Raw genomic sequence first — 23,851 nt, 5'->3', positions numbered from 1 at the left:
GTATCTTCTATTGGGTTTCTACACATATTTGGGTCTGTTTTTGTAGTTTAAATTGTATTCCTTTGGATCTATTTATTTACCTACTAGCATCACATCGTTTTAATTATAGAAGCTTTGTAATGTGTAGTATTTTAATGGTTGGTAGGCTAATGAGCAAAACCTTGCTCATGTAGGTTTTGAATATTCCTTGTTAAGTTTATTCTTACATAGTTTATAATTTTTATGGCTGTTGTAAATAGGGTTTTCTCAAGCATTGTGACTTCTAATGAGTTATTTTTTGTGTATAGGAAGGCTACTGATTTGTGCCTGTTAGTTTTATATCCTGCTACTATGCTCAATTCTTCAGTTGTTTGGGTTTATCATTGATTCTATCAGTTTCCCAGGCATATTCTTACAGTATCAACAAATAGATAGTCATGCTTCTTTTTCCACTTCTGTAGTCCATTCACATTGGCTGATCCCTCCAAGAGAATGTTAAATTGTCATATAGATGGTGGGCAGCTTGGCTTTGCCCCTGACTTTTGTGGGAATGCCGCTAGTGCTTCCTTATTAGATAAGGTCTGACTTTAGCCTAGAGGTGTGATATTAAGAGTTTTTATTTTTATTTTTTTAAAGATTTTATTTATTTATTTGAGAGAGCGAAAGCGTGGGCCTGTGAGCTAGGGGCAGAGGGAGAGAAATTGGAGCAGGCTCCCTGCTGAGCCTGGAGCCCCTCTGGGGCTTGATCTCACCACCCTGAGATCAAGACCTGAGCTGGTACCAAGAGTCCTATGCTTAACTGACTGAGCTTCCCAGGCACCCCTAATATTAGGGTTTTAAAATCAGTAATCTGTGAGCAATTTGATTTGAGGAATGGGAGGCAGAAAGACTCACCTCCATCCTTGCCCCTAAAACTCTGCAGAGAAGTTGAAACTGAAGTCTTTCACGTATGGGAGGAAAAGTAGGGTTCTGTTGCTTCCTCCTTAACAACATCACGCTTTATTTCTCACTCAAACCATATTGCTTTTCTGAGGCTCATGGACTCATTTTGGAGTGGGGGAAGTGTGTTGTCCTATCCTCTTTATCCCAGATTAAGAGATGGGCAGCTCATTTCTAAGAGAGCTCTGGAGTCAACCTCTTGGCCTCCCACTTCCCCTACTGTTTCTCCTATTCTTGGATGCCCCTTCAGGCCCCATTCTTCCACCCCCAGGAGAGCTGCATGCCTTTGTGATGAAGGTTGGTTTTGTTTGTCTTCTCCTCAGGTGCATGGCTGCTTCCTGTTTCCAAAGGCCAGAGAAAGCATCCCTAGGGCTGTGGAAGTAAACTAGGCAAGCAAAGGGCAGCCTCGAGCCCCACCCTTGCTGCCCTCCCCTGTGGGGGCCAGGATGCTGAAGAAGCAATCTGCTGGGCTTGTGCTGTGGGGCGCCATCCTCTTTGTGGCCTGGAATGCCCTGCTGCTCCTTTTCTTCTGGACGCGCCCGTCACCCAGCAGGCTGCCCTCAGACAGCGCTCTCGATGATGACCCCGCCAGCCTCACCCGGGAGGTGATCCGTCTAGCCGAGGATGCAGAGGTGGAGTTGGAGCGCCAGAGAGGGCTGTTGCAGCAGATCAGGGAGCATCATGCTCGGTGGAGCCAGCGGTGGAGGGTGCCCACTGCTGCTCCACCTGCCCCACCGCGTGTGCCTGTGTCCTCCCCACCAGCTGTGATCCCCATCCTGGTCATCGCCTGTGACCGCAGCACTGTCCGGCGCTGCCTGGACAAGCTGCTGCATTACCGGCCCTCAGCCGAACACTTCCCCATAATTGTCAGTCAGGACTGCGGGCATGAGGAAACGGCCCAGGTCATCGCCTCCTACGGCAGTGCCATCACGCACATCCGGCAGCCAGACCTGAGTAGCATCACGGTGCCCCCAGACCACCGCAAGTTCCAGGGCTACTACAAGATTGCGCGGCACTACCGCTGGGCGCTGGGCCAGGTCTTCCACAAGTTTAAGTTCCCAGCAGCGGTGGTGGTGGAGGACGACCTGGAGGTGGCTCCAGACTTCTTTGAGTACTTTCAGGCCACATACCCGCTGCTGAGGGCCGACCCCTCCCTGTGGTGTGTGTCTGCCTGGAATGACAACGGCAAGGAGCAGATGGTGGACTCCAGCAAGCCAGAGCTGCTGTACCGCACTGACTTCTTCCCTGGCCTGGGCTGGCTGCTGCTGGCCGAGCTCTGGGCCGAACTGGAGCCCAAGTGGCCCAGAGCCTTTTGGGACGACTGGATGCGTAGGCCTGAGCAGCGGCAGGGCAGGGCCTGTGTGCGGCCTGAGATCTCCAGAACGATGACCTTTGGCCGCAAGGGTGTGAGCCATGGGCAGTTCTTTGACCAGCACCTCAAATTCATTAAGCTGAACCAGCACTTTGTGCCCTTCACCCAGCTGGATCTGTCATACTTACGGCAGGAGACCTATGACCGAGATTTCCTTGCCCGCGTCTATGGGGCTCCCCTGCTGCAGGTGGAAAAAGTGAGGACCAGTGAGCGCAGCGAGCTGGGGGAAGTGCGGGTCCAGTACACCGGCAGGGACAGCTTCAAGGCCTTTGCCAAAGCTCTGGGAGTCATGGACGACCTCAAGTCCGGTGTCCCCAGGGCCGGCTACCGGGGCATTGTCAGCTTCCTGTTCCGGGGCCGCCGTGTCCACCTGGCCCCCCCACAGACGTGGGATGGCTATGATCCTAGCTGGAATTAGCAGCGCCTGCCTGTCCCTCCTGGGCATCTTCCTTGTTATATCATGGGCTGAGATGGGCTGCATCGTCCTCTTTGTGTCTCTCTTGGGTACATTTATCTTTATCTTTTGTTTTCTTTTTTCGAGTGGCATTCAGGAGCACAGAGGATAGGGTGAGAGTTATTCTCCTGTTCTCAAGGGGGTCAAGTCGGGAAACTTTCTGGAGTACGTTGGGTGGTATTAAGCAAGAAACCACTGTGTGGTAGGGAGAGACTTGGGCATGTGGGAGCCACAGACTTCCATGTTCCAGGTTTTCTCCTAGAGCATCTGTAGAGAGGTTGGCAGCTCTCTTGACCAGCTCTCATTTTCCTTGTCCTTGCTCTTCCAACCAGGGTATGAGCTCATCCCCTTATATTTGCTCCCCATTCCCACCTTCCCCCAGTTTGAGGGGTTGTTGGCTTATTTGAAAAGGGGACTTACCTATGGCCAAAATGAGACTAACCAAAGGGGTTTCATCAGAGTCTGGGCGGAGCTGTTAGGCATTCAGGGTTTATTGCCATCCACCCTTATTTCTCTTTACCTGTCTCCTTATCCCTGACCTCCTTTCTGCTCTTCTTTCCTTGCAGCTTAGCAGTTTGTGATTCTAAGATGAAAAGTTGAAGAGAGAAACAAGACCTCTCCTCAGCTTATCTGAGGAATGGAGGGAAAGGTGGTAGGGGAAAGCCTTTGTGTAATAGGACATGCCTCCCTCATCCTGCCTCAAAGAAACAGACTCTGTTCCTGGATCCTGGCCTTTCTAAAAACGGATCCCTTCTCCATTACTGTAGGAGGTTTCATGCTGGCTTTTTGGAAGAGAGATTATTAGCTCCTTGTGTCCCCTTGCCCCTGGTGTTTGGTGCACAGGCTCCTCCATGAAGGTTGAGGCTTCTGGTGGCCCTCTCAGGGTGAGCGGTAGAGCAGCCAAGTCAGGATGGCTCCTGCCTTCCTCTTCTAGCAGACCCTGGGCATTCACTTGTCTGCTCAGATTAGGATGAGGATGGCAGATTGGAGAGCAATGTGTGTGTTTTTGCTTCTGGCCTGACCTCAATTCCTGGAAGAAAGTTGAAGCTACAGAATTATTTTCAAAAATAAAGGCTGAATTGTCTGAAAAACTGTGTGTTTGTATGTGTGTGTGTTTATATGTCCTGGGACAGGAGGAGGAGTAGAGAAGTTGGTGAAGAGTCAAGAAGAAGGAAAAAGAAGGAAGAACAGGACTGAAGGAAAGGCCTGGATGGCAGGAGGAAGTGGATCAGCTAAAGGAAGAAAGCAGATGAGCAGAAGACGGGAGCTGGGAGGGGTTGAGTGTGAAAGAAAGGCCAGGCTTGGAGGTGGAGGGGGTCCCAGGCTATAGTCACCTGCTGCTAATCTCTGGAGTTGGGCTGTGAACCCTTAGTGGATTTGAGCTTGCTGTAAGCCTGAAGGCCTGGTCTGAGAGAACCCAGGCAGTCCTTGATAAAGCAGGTCTATGTGCTGGGTGCTCCCCAGTGGCACAGACTCCATTTCCTGGGCCTCCTGGGGTGCTTCCTGAGCTCCCGGATGCTGAGCTGATGCCAGGGTAAGCTCTGTCAGTGACATTCAGAGACCTGACCATGATCCCAGTGAGGATGCCTTTTGTGCTGCCACCTAGAACACGCACATGGAGCTGGCAAACTTACTGAAACTTAGATCATGTAAAACACATTCTGAGAGTTTCGGTTCTGTATTTTTTTTTTTTTTTTTTATGTTTTATTAGTGGATTTGAAAACTCTGCGTAGGTGACTTTGTTCACAGATACCATTAACATGAGAGATTAACATGTATGAACTGTGGAGGGAGTGAGGTCACCGGGTCAGAAAGGGAGTAGCTCTGGCTTCCCTTTTCCTGGGCTTAAGAATGCTGAGTGTGCTGAGGGAATCGTGGTCAGACATTAATTTTAACCTTTTAGATTTTTGTAGAGCTAGTTTTGTCTTCCCATGTGCTCCTAGGTGGATTAATTTAACCCTGTTTTGGGGTAGGGAGATGGTCATTATCCATGATTTGTGGATAGTGACAGGTCCAGTGAGGCACTGAATCTGGCCCAACACACCGGCGCCAGGAGCACTTTGCCAAATTCCATGTTCTTAGCACTAAATGTACCAAACAATTGCTCACCAAGTGCATTGTCCTGTGTGCTCCGTAGTTAACATTAACTCATTTAATCCTCAAAGCAATTGGTGATAAGAACTCCTGTTTCAGAGATGAGGAAATGGGCACATAGAGGTTTCTTTGCCCAGGGTCACACATATGGTTGGGTGGAGTGGTGGATCTGAATGGGGCCCATGCTTTTAACTACCACCTAACACTGGACTATTCCCTTTCTATCCTTTACTACCCTCCTTCAGGATGGCCTCCTCAGCCTCCTTTGTACTTTGGTCTCCTGACCTTCAAGCCCCAGGGTAGTGAATGGGACCGGACTTCCTGGTTTGCCTAAGATGGTGGGCTGGCAGGGGCAGCCCTCCAGGAGAGATTTCAGAGGAAATGCCACTCTTAGAAGATTCCTCAGGTTTCTCCTGAAGCAAGGAGAACTTTAGATGTCTCTGTGTCGTTTCTTTTCCTTTTGATGTAGGTCCTCAGGCCACATTTACCCTGTTGAATCATTTTCAGGGGTGATTCATACGTACATGGCTGCCATCCATTCAGAACCATGATCCTCCTGCAGATGCAAAACGTGTAGAAATACCAAATGCAAAAGTACCATGCATTAAATATTTCAGGATTAACCTTCAGTTCAGAGATGTAAAGGTAATTCCAAAGAGTTCACCTAGCTCACTTCACCCCTGCCAGGTGGGCCCTCACTGAAATAGCTGGTGACCAACTAGCATGGCTGGTGCAGGCTGCAAGTTCCTGCAGGTGGAAGTTCTCAGTGGTATGCAGGGTCTCAGCTGCCTACAAAAGACTTGGCCCAGCAGCTCTCAGCCAGGCCAATACCCTGACTTGGCCTTTGCACTTCTGCCTCTGCCTGTAATCCACAGCCCTTCCTCCACTTACTGCCGTCCTCCTGCCCCTGGTTCCTGAGAACAGTGATTCTGCATTTCCACCATGAATCTTCCTTCCACCAGTCTCTTGGCCTTTGCCATTGTTAAATAGCAAATATTTAATCCAGTAAATTTTAAAGATCTAATTGGCCTTATTGAACAATTCATGATTGGGTAGAATCCCATCTAGCAAGTAGAGACAAGCTTTAAAAGGCTAAGAAAGGCAGGACAAGGTAGTCAGACAAAAACTGTTATTTTGGGCAAGGTCACCTCCCTTTGGTGGATTCCTTCATCAGTGCTGACCAGGAAATTCCAAACTAGTTAAAACTACATTCCTGGGGAAGATTGAAACTGCAATCAGTTAGGAATTAGGCCCTGTTTAGTGACAGGTTTAACACAAGTGACTCCACTTTGGATCTATTGTTTCTTTTTTAGTTTTCTCCCTTTACTGGGTCATCTTAGTGGAATCTCATTTGTGAGGTGGATCACATTCAGTGTGGACAAATGAGTCTTTGTGTTCTCCCTGAGCTGACCCACCCGAGTATGTTCAGAATCCTGCCAGGGCTGAGAGGCCAGGGCTAGGAGTGGGACCTGGGCACCAGGGCAGAGTAAGGACCACGGGTGGGAGCAGGGGTGGAGGCTGGGGCCCTGGCTGGGTTGGAGGAGTCTGTGTTTAATGTCAGATACAATGCCCTTTTAAAATGAAAGGTATAATTTCCTTTTTTCTTATTACAAAAGCAATACCTGTTCATTTTAGAAAACCAGAAAGCAGATAGTAATAGAAACATTCACACTTCCACATTCCTCTTCATCTCTCTTTATACCTACCAGGTTTCTTTCTTGCAAAATGAATGTATGAATGAATGAATGAATGAATGAATGAATGAATAAAACATTTATTTTTCAATAACATCATTTCTTGCAAAATGAATGTATGAATGAATGAATAAAACATTTATCAATAACAAAAATACAGAAATATTTATTTAGCCTTATCTGAGTTGAACATTTATATACCCCCTATACATTGTCTCATAACCATGTCAAATATTTACCTTCACCATAATTTTCCTCATTTACCCTCTTTCTTAATACTCTTTAACAAATGCTGGATATCAGGCTTCCTGACAGGATTTCTGTAGAGATCAGTGGTTTGCCTTCAGTGGGGCCCTTGAATCTCCATCTATTGTCCCATTTACTTTCTGGGTGACAATCACAGAGAGTTTATACTTGGAGCAGAGGTGAGAGGATGACCACCACCTCTTGTTCTGAGGCACAGAGACCAGGTCTGGCATGTGAAGGACTTAAGCTGGACCCAGCTCTGGCTCACTGCTTTTACATCTGATTCTGTACCAGCTACTTGTCCTGCCAGAGCCTCTTCCTGTGAGGCAGGGACAATAGTGCCTCCCTTTGGGGTGGTTGTGGAGATTAATATGTATGAAAACAACTGTCCAGATCCTAGAGAAATCTCTGTCTCTGGTGCTCTCTTTTCCTTGGTTTCATTTTTGATCCTGCCTTATGGTGGGAGGAAGCAGACATTGCTTTTGAGAGAAAGGGGCCTGGGTGGTCCCAAGGCTGTTCCTCTCTCCCCCACTGTCCCTTCAGCTTACTTGAAATATGGCTCTTTATACTAAAATGATGAGACAGTATATTGAATTAGATTCAGCTACATACAGCAGAAAACTTTAATCACAGTGCCTTATGTGAAAGCTAGGTACTGTAGGGCAGCATGACAATTCCTGTGTCATCAGGGGCCCAGCTGTCTTGTCTCTCTGTCTCCTTAGCATGAAGCTTCCATCCTAGAAGTTACTCTTTGACTGCAGGAGCTCTAATCAAAGTGCTCACATTTGAGAAGGAAAAAAGAAGAAGGAAGAAGGGCAAAAGGTGAATTCCTGCTGCCAGTGCTCCTTTCTTGGAAGCCAGCAAATACCCTGATTATACAACTCCCTAGCTGGAACTGGATCACACAGACATACTAGTCTGCTGCAAAAAGTAACTATTCAGCAGAATCAAATTATGATTCCTTTTACCAAGGAAGAAGGCAGTGATTGTGTGGGAAGTTTGGGACCTCTGGCACACACCAGGCTTGGGAGGCTGAACTTGTGAGTGATGGAGAGGATATGAGAGGAGAGGATGATGGGGAGATTTTGAGGACTGCATTAGGAAACTTGACCTGGAGAGGGGCAGAGTTTAAGCTTCCTATGGCCCTAATCCTAGTGGACTGCGTGAGAATCATAACCAATGTGCTTAAGGGGGCTAGGCTTTCCCAGGGTCATACATGACAACTGAAAATCTTAAAGGCCACTTAGCCCCAGAAATGCCTATTGACAAGGGAGCAGGTTATTTCTCCTTAAGTGTTTTTTAAAAAAAGATTGACTTATTTGTTTTAGAGAGAGATTGGGCACAAAAGCATAGAAGAAGAGCAGACAGAGAAGGAGAGAGAGAATCCACAAGCAGACCCCCTGCAAAATTCTACATTCAGGATTTGAGCACGATCTGAGTGATTGCCTCTATACTAAGTATCTTCTGGGAGTTTCCCTTCATGGCATTGTGGCTATTTCATCCTGGCCCACTCCTTGTTCACTGTGTGACCATGAACCAGACCTCAGGATTCCGTCCCAGACCTCAGGATTCTCAAACAGACAACGGATCTCAGCCTTTATTCCAAGACCTTTGAACTCTCGTTGCTGACCGGTTAGTAAGAAAGTGAGAAAAGAAGAGGCACATGAAAAGCTGTGAATGGGCCCAGAGTGCTTTTCATTCAGCAGAAGAAACTGGAAATTTGTGAGGGAGAGGGGGACAGGTCAGCTGTGTCTTGATTGTTAAGCTCCTGGAATATCTAGGCGTCTTGTTTTCTTGTCATCCTGTTATTTGGTCATTAACCCTGCAGCCCAGGAATTGAGTGCTGGAGGGACAAAGGGATAAAATTAAAACCAGTGAGGGAAAGGAAGTCAAAAGGCACAAACTTCCAATTGGAAGATAAATAAGTTCCTGGATGTGATATACAACATGATAACTATAAAAAATAAAATAAATTAAAAAAAATCCAATCCAATCCAATACAATCCAATACAATACAATGTGGGACTTGGTCCCAGGCCCTGAGATCATGACCTGAGCTGAAACCAAGGGTCAGCTGTCTGACCCACTGAGCCACCCAGGTGCCCCTCCTTGCCTGTTTTTGACAGTGTATACCCCACATTCTCCCTGGACCCTCTGCCTGCTGGTTTCACTGTTGTAGGAGAGCCTCCAGGAAAAGTTGGCCTGGCACATTCTGACTGATCCCCATTTGATGTTGTTATTCTTTTTTTTTTTTTTTTTTTTTTTTGGTGGTATTCTTCCTACCATTATTTCTTTCCAAGAGAAGGGGGAGGGATTTACATTCTTGTGACCACTGCCTATGCATGTGTGGAAGAAGTATTGGAACTCTCTGTGGCTTCCTCTCAGTTTTTATGTGAATAAATACTAATTTACCAATATAAGGTCTTTAAAAATGAAAGATTTGTTACATAAGCAGAGTGAAGAGGGGTCTCTCCAGCCGCAACACCAGCCACCTGAGCATGTACCAGGCCATCAACAAGAGTGCCAGCATTTTCTTTTTTTTAAAATAATTTATTTTTCATTGGTGTTCAATTTACCAACATATAGAATAACACCCAGTGTTCATCCCATCAAGTGCCCCCCTCAGTGCCCATCACCCAGTGACACCAACCCCCTCCCACCTGCCCTTCCACCACCCCTAGTTCTTTATCCAGTTAGGAGTCTCTCATGTTCTGTCTCCCTTTCTGATATTTCCTACCCATTTTTTCTCCTTTCCCCTTTATTCTGTTTCACTATTTTTTATACTCCCCAAATGAATGAGACCATATAATGTTTGTCCTTCTCCGATTGACTTATTTCACTCAGCATAATACCCTCCAGTTCTATCCACGTTGAAGCAAATGGCGGGTATTTGTCGTTTCTAAAGGCTGAGTAATATTCCATTGTATACATAAACCACATCTTCTTTATCCATTCATCTTTCGATGGACACCGAAGCTCCTTCCACAGTTTGGCTATTGTGGACATTGCTGCTAGAAACATCGGGGTGCAGGTGTCCTGGCATTTCATTGCGTCTGCATCTTTGGGGTAAATCCCCAACAGTGCAATTGCTGGGTCGTAGGGCAGGTCTATTTTTAACTCTTTGAGGAACCTCCACACAGTTTTCCAGAGTGGCTGCACCAGTTCACATTCCCACCAACAGTGTAAGAGGGTTCCCTTTTCTCCGCATCCTCTCCAACATTTGTGGTTTCCTGCCTTGTTAATTTTCCCCATTCTCACTGGTGTGAGGTTTTGATTTGTGGTTTTGATATGTATTTCCCTGATGGCAAGTGATGCAGAGCATTTTCTCATGTGCGTGTTGGCCATGTCTATGTCTTTCTCTGTGAGATTTCTCTTCATGTCTTTTGCCCATTTCATGATTGGATTGTTTGTTTCTTTGGTGTTGAGTTTAAGAAGTTCTTTATAGATCTTGGAAACTAGCCCTTTATCTGATATGTCATTTGCAAATATCTTCTCCCATTCTGTAGGTTGTCTTTGAGTTTTGTTGACTGTATCCTTTGCTGTGCAAAAGCTTCTTATCTGGATGAAGTCCCAATAGTTCATTTTTGCTTTTGTTTCTTTTGCCTTCGTGGATGTATCTTGCAAGAAGTTACTGTGGCCGAGTTCAAAAAGGGTGTTGCTTGTGTTCTCCTCTAGGATTTTGATGGAATCTTGTCTCACATTTAGATCTTTCATCCATTTTAAGTTTATCTTTGTGTATGGTGCTGGTGCAAGAGAGTGGTCTAGTTTCATTCTTCTGCATGTGGATGTCCAATTTTCCCAGCACCATTTATTGAAGAGACTGTCTTTTTTCCAGTGGATTGAAGAGACTGTCTTTTTTCCCCCTTTGTCAAATATTAGTTGACCATAAAGTTGAGGTTCCACTTCCGGATTCTCTATTCTGTTCCATTGATCTATGTGTCTGTTTTTTGCCAGTGCCACACTGACTTGATGACCACAGCTTTGTAGTACAACCTGAAATCTGGCATTGTGATGCCCCCAGATATGGTTTTCTTTTTTAAAATTCCCCTGGCTATTCGGGGTCTTTTCTGATTCCACACAAATCTTAAAATAATTTGTTTCAACTTTCTGAAGAAAGTCCATGGTATTTTGATAGGGATTGCATTAAACGTGTAAATTGCCCTGGGTAACATTGACATTTTCACAATATTAATTCTGCCAATCCACGAGCATGGAATATTTTTCCATCTCTTTGTGTCTTCCTCAATTTCTTTCAGAAGCGTTCTATAGTTTTTAGGGTATAGATCCTTTACCTCGTTGGTTAGGTTTATTCCTAGGTATCTTATGCTTTTGGGTGCAATTGTAAATGGGCTTGACTCCTTAATTTCTCTTTCTTCAGTCTCATTGTTAGTGTATAGAAATGCCATTGATTTCTGGGCACTGATTTTGTATCCTGACACGCTGCCAAATTGCTGTATGAGTTCTAGCAATCTTGGGGTGGAGACTTTTGGGTTTTCTATGTAGAGTATCATGTCATCAGCGAAGAGGGAGAGTTTGACTTCTTCTTTGCCAATGTGAATGCCCTTAATGTCTTTTTGTTGTCTGATTGCTGAGGCTAGGACTTCCAGTACTATGTTGAATAGCAGTGGTGAGAGTGGACATCCCTGTCTTGTTCCTGATCTTAGGGGAAAGGCTCCCAGTGCTTCCCCATTGAGAATGATATTTGCTGTGGGCTTTTCGTAGATGGCTTTTAAGATGTCGAGGTATGTTCCCTCTATCCTACACTCTGAAGAGTTTTGATCAGGAATGGATGCTGCATTTTGTCAAATGCTTTCTCTGCATCTATTGAGAGGATCATATGGTTCTTGGTTTTTCTCTTGCTGATATGATGAATCACATTGATTGTTTTACGAGTGTTGAACCAGCCTTGTGTCCCGGGGATAAATCCTACTTGGTCATGGTGAATAATCTTCTTAATGTATTGTTGGATCCTATTGGCTAGTATCTTGTTGAGAATTTTTGCATCCATGTTCATCAGGGATATTGGTCTGTAATTCTCCTTTTTAGTGGGGTCTTTGTCTGGTTTTGAAATTAAGGTGATGCTGGCCTCATAGAACGAATTTGGAAGTACTCCATCTCTTTCTATCTTTCCAAACAGCTTTAGGAGAATAGGTATGGTTTCTTCTTTAAACGTTTGATAGAATTCCCCTGGAAAGCCATCTGGCCCTGGACTTTTGTGTCTTGGGAGGTTTTTCATGACTGCTTCAATTTCCTCCCTGTTTATAGGCCTGTTCAGGTTTTCTATTTCTTCCAGTTCTGGTTTGGTCATTTGTGGTTTTCCAGAAATACATCCATTTCTTCTAGATTGCCTAATTTATTGGCGTATAGCTGTTCATAATATGTTTTTAGAATCGTTTGTATTTCCTTGGTGTTGGTAGTGATCTCTCCTTTCTCATTCATGATTTTATTGAGTCTTCTCTCTCTTCTTTTTAATAAGGCTGTGCCAGCATTTTCTATTTGTGATGTTTAAACAAAATACACCAACTAAAAATATAAATTAACAACAACAACAATAACAACAATGAAACCAAAGGCTGTTTCTTTGAAAAGATAAAGTCAAAAAGAGAAAACTTTAAACATACTTATAAAAACAAGAGGACTCAAATAAATAAAATATGAAAGAAAGGAGCCTGAGGTAGTCTGGGTGGCTCAGCGGTTTAGCCCTGCCTTTAGTCCAGGGTGTGATCCTGGAGACCCAGGATCAAGTTTGACGTCGAGCTCCCTGCATGGAGCCTGCTTCTCCCTCTGCTTGTGTCTCTGCCTCTCTCTCTCTCTGTGTCTCTCATGAATAAATAAAGAAAGTCTTAAGGAAAAAAGAAATAAAGGAGCCTAAGTAACAACAAAAACACAGAAAAGTATAGGATTATAATATAATATTGAGAAAAATTATATTCCAGCACACTGGAAAATCTAGAAGAAATAAATTCCTAGAAGTATACCATCTTTCAAAATGCAATAAAAAGTAAATAGAAAATCTGAACAGATCATTAATAATTAAATTGAATCAATAATCAAAAAGCACCTGACAAACGAAACTGCAGGACCCAATGGCTTCACAGGTGATTTCTACCGAACTTTTATTCATTTTATTTATTTTTTAAAAAAATTTTATTTATTCATGAGAGATACACAGAGAGAGGCAGAGGCATAGGCAGAGGAAGAAGCAGGCCCCATGCAGGGAGACCAAGGCGGGACTGGATCCCAGGACCCTTGGATCATACTCTGAGCTAAAGGCACTCAACTGCTGAGCCACCCAGGGATCCCAAATATTTTTTGTTTGTTTGTTTCATGTATTTACTTAAATTTCTAGTTGGTTAACATCTACCAAATGTTTAAAGAGTACTTAATGCTTATTATCAAACTATTGGGGGAAAATAGAAGAGGAAGAACTTTCTAATTTATTTTACAGGGCCAACATTATATAAATACAAAAACCAAATAAAGACACAAACAGTATATGGTTTCACACATATGAGGAATATAAAAAATAGTGAAAGGGATTATAGGGGAAAAGAAGGAAAATAAGTGGGAAAAATCAGAGAGGGTGACAGAGCATAAGAGACTCCTACCTTTGAGAAATGAACAAGGGTTAGTGGAAAGGGAGGTGGGCAGGAGGTTGGGGTGACAGGCACTGAGAGGGAAACTTGACAGGATGAGCACGGGGTGTTGTACTATATGTTGGCAAATTGAACTCCAAAAAATATATACAAAAAATGAAAACAAAAATCTACAGGCCAATATCTCTGATGAATATAGATGTAAAAATTCCACAACAAAATTTTACCAAATGAAATTCAATATTAAACTTAGAAAATCAAGGGCACCTCTGTGACTCAGTCAGTTAAGTGTCCTGCTTCAGCTCAGGTCATGTTCCAGGATCCTGGATTGAGCCCCACATCAGTATCCCTGCTTCTCCATCTCCCTCTGCCTGCCACTCCCCCAGCTCGTGCTTGCTCTCTTGCTTTCTCTAAAATAAAATCTTTTTTAAAAAAGTTAACCACTATAAAGTGAGATTTATTTTATGGATGCATGGGTGGTTCAAAATTTAATCAATGTGATGCATCATATTAACAAGATAAAGAATTAAAACTATGTGATCCATTTCAATAGATGCAGAAAATGCATTTGAGAAAATATGACATAGGGGGAGGAGCAAGATGGCGGAAGAGCAGGGTCCCCAAATCACCTGTCTCCACCAAACTACCTAGAAAACCTTCAAATTATCCTGAAAATCTATGAATTCGGCCTGAGATTTAAAGAGAGACCAGCTGGAATGCTACAGTGAGAAGAGTTCGCGCTTCTATCAAGGTAGGAAAATGGGGGAAAAGAAGTAAAGAAACAAAGGCCTCCAAGGGGGAGGGGCCCCGCGAGGAGCCGGGCTGAGGCCGGGGCGAGTGTCCCCAGGACAGGAGAGCCCCGTCCCGGAGGAGCAGGAGCTGCACCGACCTTCCCGGGCGGAAAGGGGCTCGCGGGGAGTTGGAGCAGGACCCAGAAGGGCGGGGATGCTCTCGGGCTCCCGGGGACAGTAACAGCAACTGCGCGCCCAGGAGAGTGCGCCGAGCTCCCTAAGGGCTGCAGCGCGCACGGCGGGACCCGGCGGGACCTGAGCAGCTGGAGGGGCTCGGGCGGCGGCTCCGCGGAGGGGGTTGCGCGGCCCGGGAGCGCGAATCCACCAGCGCAGGCTCCGGAGCACAGGGCGCCGGGACACAGCCCAGGATCTGGTCTCCCCCCGGGACAGGCAGAGGCCGGGAGGGCCCAGGACAGCGAGGACGCTCCTGCCCCGAGCTGAGCACATCAGCGGCCCCGCCCCGGAGCCTCCAGGCCCTGCAGACGGAGTTCCTGCCGGAGCTGAATCCAGGTTTCCAGAGCTGCCCCGCCACTGGGGCTGTTCCTCCTGCGGCCTCACGGGGTAAACAACCCCCACTGAGCCCTGCACCAGGCAGGGGCACAGCAGCTCCCCCAACTGCTAACACCTGAAAATCAGCACAACAGGCCCCTCCCCCAGAAGACCAGCTGGACAGACAAGTTCCAGGGGAAGTCAAGGGACTTAAAGTACACAGAATCAGAAGATACTCCCCGGTGGTTCTTTTTTTGTTTATTTGTTTTTGTTTTTGTTTTTGTTTTTGTTTTGTTTTGCTTTTTGATTTGTTTCCTTCCCCCACCCCCTTTTTTTTCTCCGTTCTTTTTCTTTCTCTTTTTCTTCTTTTTTTTTTTTTCGTTTTTTTTTCTTTTTCTTCCCTTTTTTTTTTTTCTCTTTCTCTTTTCTTTCCTTCTTTCTCTCCTCTCTTTTTCTCTTTTTCCCAATACAACTTGCTTTTGGCCACTCTGCACTGAGCAAAATGACTAGAAGGAAAACCTCACCTCAAAAGAAAGAATCAGAAACAGTCCTCTCTCCCACAGAGTTACAAAATCTGGATTACAATTCAATGTCAGAAAGCCAATTCAGAAGCACTATTATACAGCTACTGGTGGCTCTAGAAAAAAGTATAAAGGACTCAAGAGACTTCATGACTGCAGAATTTAGAGCTAATCAGGCAGAAATTAAAAATCAATTGAATGAGATGCAATCCAAACTAGAAGTCCTAACGACGAGGGTTAACGAGGTGGAAGAACGAGTGAGTGACATAGAAGACAAGTTGATAGCAAAGAGGGAAACTGAGGAAAAAAGAGACAAACAATTAAAAGACCATGAAGATAGATTAAGGGAAATAAACGACAGCCTGAGAAAGAAAAACCTACGTTTAATTGGGGTTCCCGAGGGCGCCGAAAGGGACAGAGGGCCAGAATATGTATTTGAACAAATTCTAGCTGAAAACTTTCCTAATCTGGGAAGGGAAACAGGCATTCAGATCCAGGAAATAGAGAGATCCCCCCCTAAAATCAATAAAAACCGTTCAACACCTCGACATTTAATTGTGAAGCTTGCAAATTCCAAAGATAAGGAGAAGATCCTTAAAGCAGCAAGAGACAAGAAATCCCTGACTTTTATGGGGAGGAGTATTAGGGTAACAGCAGACCTCTCCACAGAGACCTGGCAGGCCAGAAAGGGCTGGCAGGATATATTCAGGGTCCTAAATGAGAAGAACATGCAACCAAGAATACTTTATCCAGCAAGGCTCTCATTCAAAATGGAAGGAGAGATAAAGAGCTTCCAAGACAGGCAGCAACTAAAAGAATATGTGACCTCCAAACCAGCTCTGCAAGAAATTTTAAGGGGGCCTCTTAAAATTCCCCTTTAAGAAGAAGTTCAGTGGAACAGTCCACAAAAACAAAGACTGAATAGATATCATGATGACACTAAACTCATATCTCTCAATAGTAACTCTGAATGTGAACGGGCTTAATGACCCCATCAAAAGGCGCAGGGTTTCAGACTGGATAAAAAAGCAGGACCCATCTATTTGCTGTCTACAAGAGACTCATTTGAGACAGAAGGACACCTACAGCCTGAAAATAAAAGGTTGGAGAACCATTTACCATTCGAATGGTCCTCAAAAGAAAGCAGGGGTAGCCATCCTTATATCAGATAAACTAAAATTTACCCCAAAGACTGTAGTGAGAGATGAAGAGGGACACTATATCATACTTAAAGGATCTATTCAACAAGAGGACTTAACAATCCTCAATATATATGCTCCGAATGTGGGAGCTGCCAAATATATAAATCAATTATTAACCAAAGTGAAGAAATACTTAGATAATAATACACTTATACTTGGTGACTTCAATCTAGCTCTTTCTATACTCGATAGGTCTTCTAAGCAAAACATCTCCAAAGAAACGAGAGCTTTAAATGATACACTGGACCAGATGGATTTCACAGATATCTACAGAACTTTACATCCAAACTCAACTGAATACACATTCTTCTCAAGCGCACATGGAACTTTCTCCAGAATAGACCACATATTGGGTCACAAATCGGGTCTGAACCGATACCAAAAGATTGGGATTGTCCCCTACATATTCTCGGACCATAATGCCTTGAAATTAGAACTAAATCACAACAAGAAGTTTGGAAGGACCTCAAACACATGGAGGTTAAGGACCATCCTGCTAAAAGATAAAAGGGTCAACCAGGAAATTAAGGAAGAATTAAAAAGATTCATGGAAACTAATGAGAATGAAGATACAACCGTTCAAAATCTTTGGGATGCAGCAAAAGCAGTCCTAAGGGGGAAATACATCGCAATACAAGCATCCATTCAAAAACTGGAAAGAACTCAAATACAAAAGCTAACCTTACACATAAAGGAGCTAGAGAAAAAACAGCAAATAGATCCTACACCCAAGAGAAGAAGGGAGTTAATAAAGATTCGAGCAGAACTCAACGAAATCGAGACCAGAAGAACTGTGGAACAGATCAACAGAACCAGGAGTTGGTTCTTTGAAAGAATTAATAAGATAGATAAACCATTAGCCAGCCTTATTAAAAAGAAGAGAGAGAAGACTCAAATTAATAAAATCATGAATGAGAAAGGAGAGATCACTACCAACACCAAGGAAATACAAACGATTTTAAAAACATATTATGAACAGCTATACGCCAATAAATTAGGCAATCTAGAAGAAATGGACGCATTCCTGGAAAGCCACAAACTACCAAAACTGGAACAGGAAGAAATAGAAAACCTGAACAGGCCAATAACCAGGGAGGAAATTGAAGCAGTCATCAAAAACCTCCCAAGACACAAGAGTCCAGGGCCAGATGGCTTCCCAGGAGAATTTTATCAAACGTTTAAAGAAGAAATCATACCTATTCTCCTAAAGCTGTTTGGAAAGATAGAAAGAGATGGAGTACTTCCAAATTCGTTCTATGAAGCCAGCATCACCTTAATTCCAAAGCCAGACAAAGACCCCGCCAAAAAGGAGAATTACAGACCAATATCCCTGATGAACATGGATGCAAAAATTCTCAACAAGATACTGGCCAATAGGATCCAACCGTACATTAAGAAAATTATTCACCATGACCAAGTAGGATTTATCCCTGGGACACAAGGCTGGTTCAACACCCGTAAAACAATCAATGTGATTCATCATATCAGCAAGAGAAAAACCAAGAACCATATGATCCTCTCATTGGATGCAGAGAAAGCATTTGACAAAATACAGCATCCATTCCTGATTAAAACTCTTCAGAGTGTAGGGATAGAGGGAACATTCCTCGACATCTTAAAAGCCATCTATGAAAAGCCCACAGCAAATATCATTCTCAATGGGGAAGCACTGGGAGCCTTTCCCCTAAGATCAGGAACAAGACAGGGATGTCCACTCTCACCACTGCTATTCAACATAGTACTGGAAGTCCTAGCCTCAGCAATCAGACAACAAAAAGACATTAAAGGCATTCAAATTGGCAAAGAAGAAGTCAAACTCTCTCTCTTCGCCGATGACATGATACTCTACATAGAAAACCCAAAAGTCTCCACCCCAAGATTGCTAGAACTCATACAGCAATTCGGTAGCGTGGCAGGATACAAAATCAATGCCCAGAAGTCAGTGGCATTTCTATACACTAACAATGAGACTGAAGAAAGAGAAATTAAGGAGTCAATCCCATTTACAATTGCACCCAAAAGCATAAGATACCTAGGAATAAACCTCACCAAAGATGTAAAGGATCTATACCCTCAAAACTATAGAACACTTCTGAAAGAAATTGAGGAAGACACAAAGAGATGGAAAAATATTCCATGCTCATGGATTGGCAGAATTAATATTGTGAAAATGTCAATGTTACCCAGGGCAATATACACGTTTAATGCAATCCCTATCAAAATACCATGGACTTTCTTCAGAAAGTTAGAACAAATTATTTTAAGATTTGTGTGGAATCAGAAAAGACCCCGAATAGCCAGGGGAATTTTAAAAAAGAAAACCATATCTGGGGGCATCACAATGCCAGATTTCAGGTTGTACTACAAAGCTGTGGTCATCAAGACAGTGTGGTACTGGCACAAAAACAGACACATAGATCAGTGGAACAGAATAGAGAATCCAGAAGTGGACCCTGAACTTTATGGGCAACTAATATTCGATAAAGGAGGAAAGACTATCCATTGGAAGAAAGACAGTCTCTTCAATAAATGGTGCTGGGAAAATTGGACATCCACATGCAGAAGAATGAAACTAGACCACTCTCTTTCACCATACACAAAGATAAACTCAAAATGGATGAAAGATCTAAATGTGAGACAAGATTCCATCAAAATCCTAGAGAAGAACACAGGCAACACCCTTTTTGAACTCGGCCATAGTAACTTCTTGCAAGATACATCCACAAAGGCAAGAGAAAATATGACATACATTCATAATAATAATTCACAACAAAGCAGGGTTAGAGGGAACATAGTTCAATAATAAAGGCCATATATGAAAAAAGAAACCCATGCTAATATCAGATTCAGTGGTGAAAAAATGAAAGCCTTTCCTGGAAGATCAGGAAGGTGACATGATATCCACTTTCACAACTTTTATTCATCATAGTGCTGAAAGAAGTAGCCACAGCAATAGGACAAGAAAAAGGGTAAGAGGTATCCTAATTGGTAAGGAAGGAAGAAGTAACACTTTCACTGTTTGTAGATGAGATAACATTATACATGCAAAACTGTAAAGACTCAACAACAACAACAAAAAATCTATTGGAACTGAAAAGTGAATTCAGTAAAGACATGAGACTCAAAATGAATATACAGGAAACTGTTGGATTTCTATACACTGATAATTAAGTACCAGAAGGAGAAAACTAAGTTTTAAAAATCCCACTTACACTTGCATGAAAAAGAATAAAATATCCAGGAATAAATTTAGCCAATATGGTGAAAGGTATACTGTGAAAACTATAATACACTGATGAAATAAATAAGATACAAAACAAATAGAAAAATATACCATGTTCATGCACTGGGAGAATTAATATTATTAAAATGTCCATACTATCCAAGGCAATCTACAGATTCCATGCAATCCCTACCAAAATACCAAACACTTATCACAGAACTAGAAGAAATAATTATATAGTATGGAACAACAAAAGACCATGACTAGCCAAAGCATTTTGAAAAAGAAGGAAAAAGCTTGAGGTATCACAATTCCAGATTTCAAGATACACTACAGAGCTATAGAATACCAAACAGCATAATAATAGAAAAAATCGACACATAGATTGATAGAACAGGAGAGAGAGATTCCAGAAATAAACCATCTACATCAGCAATTAAAGTATAATAAAGAGGGAGTTAAGATGGTGGAGAAGTAGGAGGACCTTATCTGTGCATCATCCCTCAAACATAGCTAAAATGAGTATCAAATCATTCTGAACACCCAAGAAATTGATCTGAGTACTGAAAGAACAAACTACACTAGAAGGAGAAAAGATATTGTGGAAGGTAGGAGGTGCAGCTACATGATTTGGGGTAGAAAAGAATCACTGTACTGTGGAGGGGAGGGAGCCTTGATTAGAGAGAGTGGAGAGGGATCCCTGGGTGGCGCAGCGGTTTGGCGCCTGCCTTTGGCCCAGGGCGCGATCCTGGAGATCCGGGATCGAATCCCACATCGGGCTCCTGGTGCATGGAGCCTGCTTCTCCCTCTGCCTGTGTCTCTGCCTCTCTCTCTCTCTCTCTCTCTCTCTGTGACTATCATAAATAAATTAAAAAATTAAAAAAAAATTTAGAGAGAGTGGAGAGAGAGAGAGATTGGGAAAGGGAGAGAGAGCAGGACATAGGGTATTACACAAGAAAAACACTTCGCAATCATTGGGAAAATGAGAGGGGCTGATAATTGTAAGTTTTCACAAGCAGTAAAACTGAAAGTCTAAATTTTTAGAAGCCCATGCTATTGGCAGGGTGGAGCCTGGCCAATGTACAGGTGCTTCTATGGAGAAGGAGGGCAGAGGCCCAGGAGCACACAACGTGGCCTGAGGATCCCCTGTATCACAGTAAGAGAGACAGTTCTTCTTGCATTTAGGAGAGATAGCATTGCATTTCCAGGGAGAAAAGAGCCAGTGGGCACCATTAATCTGTCCCATTCATTATCATAGGAGCAGAGACACCTGCTCAAGTCATCTAACCTGAACACCAGCTTTTTGCTGCACTTACCATAAATTCCAAGCCCCTGCACTGTGGGCTGCCTCTGGGAAAAACCAGCACCAGCCTTTATGTGGTGAGACCCTTCCCCAGAGGATCAGCAAGTGTCTGTGCCATGCTGGGTCCCTAAAATTTGGAGTTTTGAAACCCATCGAGCATTCCTGAGATAAAACATAGGAACATAGTACCGCTGGGTGGGCAGATGGCTTAGACACAGACAGGGTGAAGGCAGGGATCTGATGGAAGTCTGGAATAAATGAGAGATTTTTGCTCTTCTATGAGGTGTTCCTAAACAGCAGTGGGGGTGAACTCTCTTCTCATGAGATGAGAGAGCCAGCTGATGCCATTTCCCCCCACCTACCAATAAGTACGGACAGACTTCAGTGAGCAGCATAGTACATACAGTAGAGGCCTGAGCCACTTACACCAAGCTCTATCCCTGTACTGTGGAGCGCTTCTGAACTAGGGCAAATGTACCTGAGAGACAGAGCAGAAGCATATCCCTCCCCTAGAAGATCAAGACAAAGCTTCCTACATGAATCAAGTCCACTGACCATAGTGAACTGGTCACTCACTACTAAAACTTCAACTTTAGCAGAAATAGGATCTAGCCTATTTTAACAAGCAGACCAAAATGCACCGAGTTAAAACTTGCTACACAGTGGAAAAGATCCAAATATTCCTCACTTGCAGGCAAGGAGTAACTGCAGAGGACTGACCTGAAAGATGCCAAAACACAATAGCAGAGTGCACAGAGCATGCACCAAAAACATTTCTGAAGATCCAGATCCTGGACAGTATAGGACCTTTTCTTAATACAGCCATTACTCTCAGAAGCAGGAAATATAACAGATTTTCATAAAACACAGAGACAGATACCTAAACAAAATGCCAAGACCATAGAATTCATCCACAACAAGAAAAAGAAGAGGTCACAGGCAGGGATTCTTTTTTTTTAATATAAATTTATTTTCTATTGGTGTTCAATTTGCCAACATATAGAATAACACCCAGTGCTCATCCGGTCAAGTGCCCCCCTCAGTGCCCGTCACCCAGTCACCCCCAACCCCTGCCCACCTCCCCTTCCACCACCCCTAGTTCGTTTCCCAGTTAGGAGTCTCTCGTGTTCTGTCTCCCTTTCTGATATTTCCCACTCATTTTTCTCCTTTCCCCTTTATTCCCTTTTACTATTATTTATATTCCCCAAATGAATGAGACCATATAAGGTTTGTCCTTCTCCGATTGATTTATTTCACTCAGCATAATACCCTCCAGTTCCACCCATGTCGAAGCAAATGGTGGGTACTTGTCATTTCTAATGGCTGAGTAATATTCCATTGTATACATAAACCACATCTTCTTTATCCATTCATCTTTCGATGGACACCGAGGCTCCTTCCACAGTTTGGCTATTGTGGACATTGCTGCTAGAAACATCGTGGTGCAGGTGTCCTGGCATTTCATTGCGTCTGTATATTTGGGGTAAATCCCCAACAGTGCAATTGCTGGGTCGTAGGGCAGGTCTATTTTTAACTCTTTGAGGAACCTCCACACAGTTTTCCAGAGTGGCTGCACCAGTTCACATTCCCACCAACAGTGCAGGAGGGTTCCCTTTTCTCCGCATCCTCTCCAACATTTGTGGTTTCCTGCCTTGTTAATTTTCCTCATTCTCACTGGTGTGAGGTTTTGATTTGTGGTTTTGATATGTATTTCCCTGATGGCAAGTGATGCAGAGCATTTTCTCATGTGCGTGTTGGCCATGTCTATGTCTTTCTCTGTGAGATTTCTCTTCATGTCTTTTGCCCATTTCATGATTGGATTGTTTGTTTCTTTGGTGTTGAGTTTAAGAAGTTCTTTATAGATCTTGGAAACTAGCCCTTTATCTGATATGTCATTTGCAAATATCTTCTCCCATTCTGTAGGTTGTCTTTGAGTTTTGTTGACTGTATCCTTTGCTGTGCAAAAGCTTCTTATCTGGATGAAGTCCCAATAGTTCATTTTTGCTTTTATTTCTTTTGCCTTCGTGGATGTATCTTGCAAGAAGTTACTGTGGCCGAGTTCAAAAAGGGTGTTGCTTGTGTTCTCCTCTAGGATTTTGATGGAATCTTGTCTCACATTTAGATCTTTCATCCATTTTAAGTTTATCTTTGTGTATGGTGCTGGTGCAAGAGAGTGGTCTAGTTTCATTCTTCTGCATGTGGATGTCCAATTTTCCCAGCACCATTTATTGAAGAGACTGTCTTTTTTCCAGTGGATAGTCTTTCCCCCTTTGTCAAATATTAGTTGACCATAAAGTTGAGGTTCCACTTCCGGATTCTCTATTCTGTTCCATTGATCTATGTGTCTGTTTTTTGCCAGTGCCACACTGACTTGATGACCACAGCTTTGTAGTACAACCTGAAATCTGGCATTGTGATGCCCCCAGCTATGGTTTTCTTTTTTAAAATTCCCCTGGCTATTCGGGGTCTTTTCTGATTCCACACAAATCTTAAAATAATTTGTTTCAACTTTCTGAAGAAAGTCCATGGTATTTTGATAGGGATACAGGCAGGGATTCTATTTTTTTTTTAATTTTTATTTATTTATGATAGTCACAGAGAGAGAGAGAGAGAGAGGCAGAGACACAGGCAGAGGAAGAAGCAGGCTCCATGCACCAGGAGCCCGATGTGGGATTCGATCCCGGGTCTCCAGGATCGCGCCCTGGGCCAAAGGCAGGCGCCAAACCGCTGCGCCACCCAGGGATCCCCAGGCAGGGATTCTAATCAAAACAGATATGCCTGAACCAGAATTTAAAATGACGATCATAAGGATACCTTCTGGGTCTCAGAAAAACATAGAAGACACCAAGAAGTCCCTTACCACAGTCTAAAAGACCTAAAAACTAGTCAAGCCAAAATTTTAAAATGCTATAACAGAGATGTGAAACCAACTGATGTATTGACAAGAG

General features: G+C 43.5%; 1 protein-coding gene across 6 annotated transcripts in view; it reads left to right on the top strand.

Annotated features, from left to right (window-relative positions):
• The window catches only part of MGAT1 (alpha-1,3-mannosyl-glycoprotein 2-beta-N-acetylglucosaminyltransferase), a 45,661-nt gene that overhangs the window by 10,886 nt on the left and 10,924 nt on the right, over positions 1-23,851 (top strand). For 5 of the 6 annotated variants that reach the window (XM_077911042.1, XM_077911043.1, XM_077911044.1 and 2 more), the window contains one exon: positions 1,242-3,835. The exons of the other annotated variant lie outside the window; for it this stretch is intronic. In XM_077911042.1, the coding sequence (XP_077767168.1) occupies positions 1,365-2,708 (1,344 nt within the window). In that variant the 5' untranslated portion in view covers positions 1,242-1,364 and the 3' untranslated portion in view covers positions 2,709-3,835. Of the gene's footprint in view, positions 1-1,241; positions 3,836-23,851 lie in introns of those variants that run through there. 6 annotated transcript variants of the gene reach the window in all.

The sequence above is a fragment of the Canis aureus genome, chromosome 10, assembly GCF_053574225.1.
Source record: "Canis aureus isolate CA01 chromosome 10, VMU_Caureus_v.1.0, whole genome shotgun sequence".
NCBI classification, from domain to species: Eukaryota; Metazoa; Chordata; class Mammalia; order Carnivora; family Canidae; genus Canis; species Canis aureus.
Note: the sequence above shows the minus strand (reverse complement) of the source record. Positions and strands in the feature narration are given on the sequence as shown.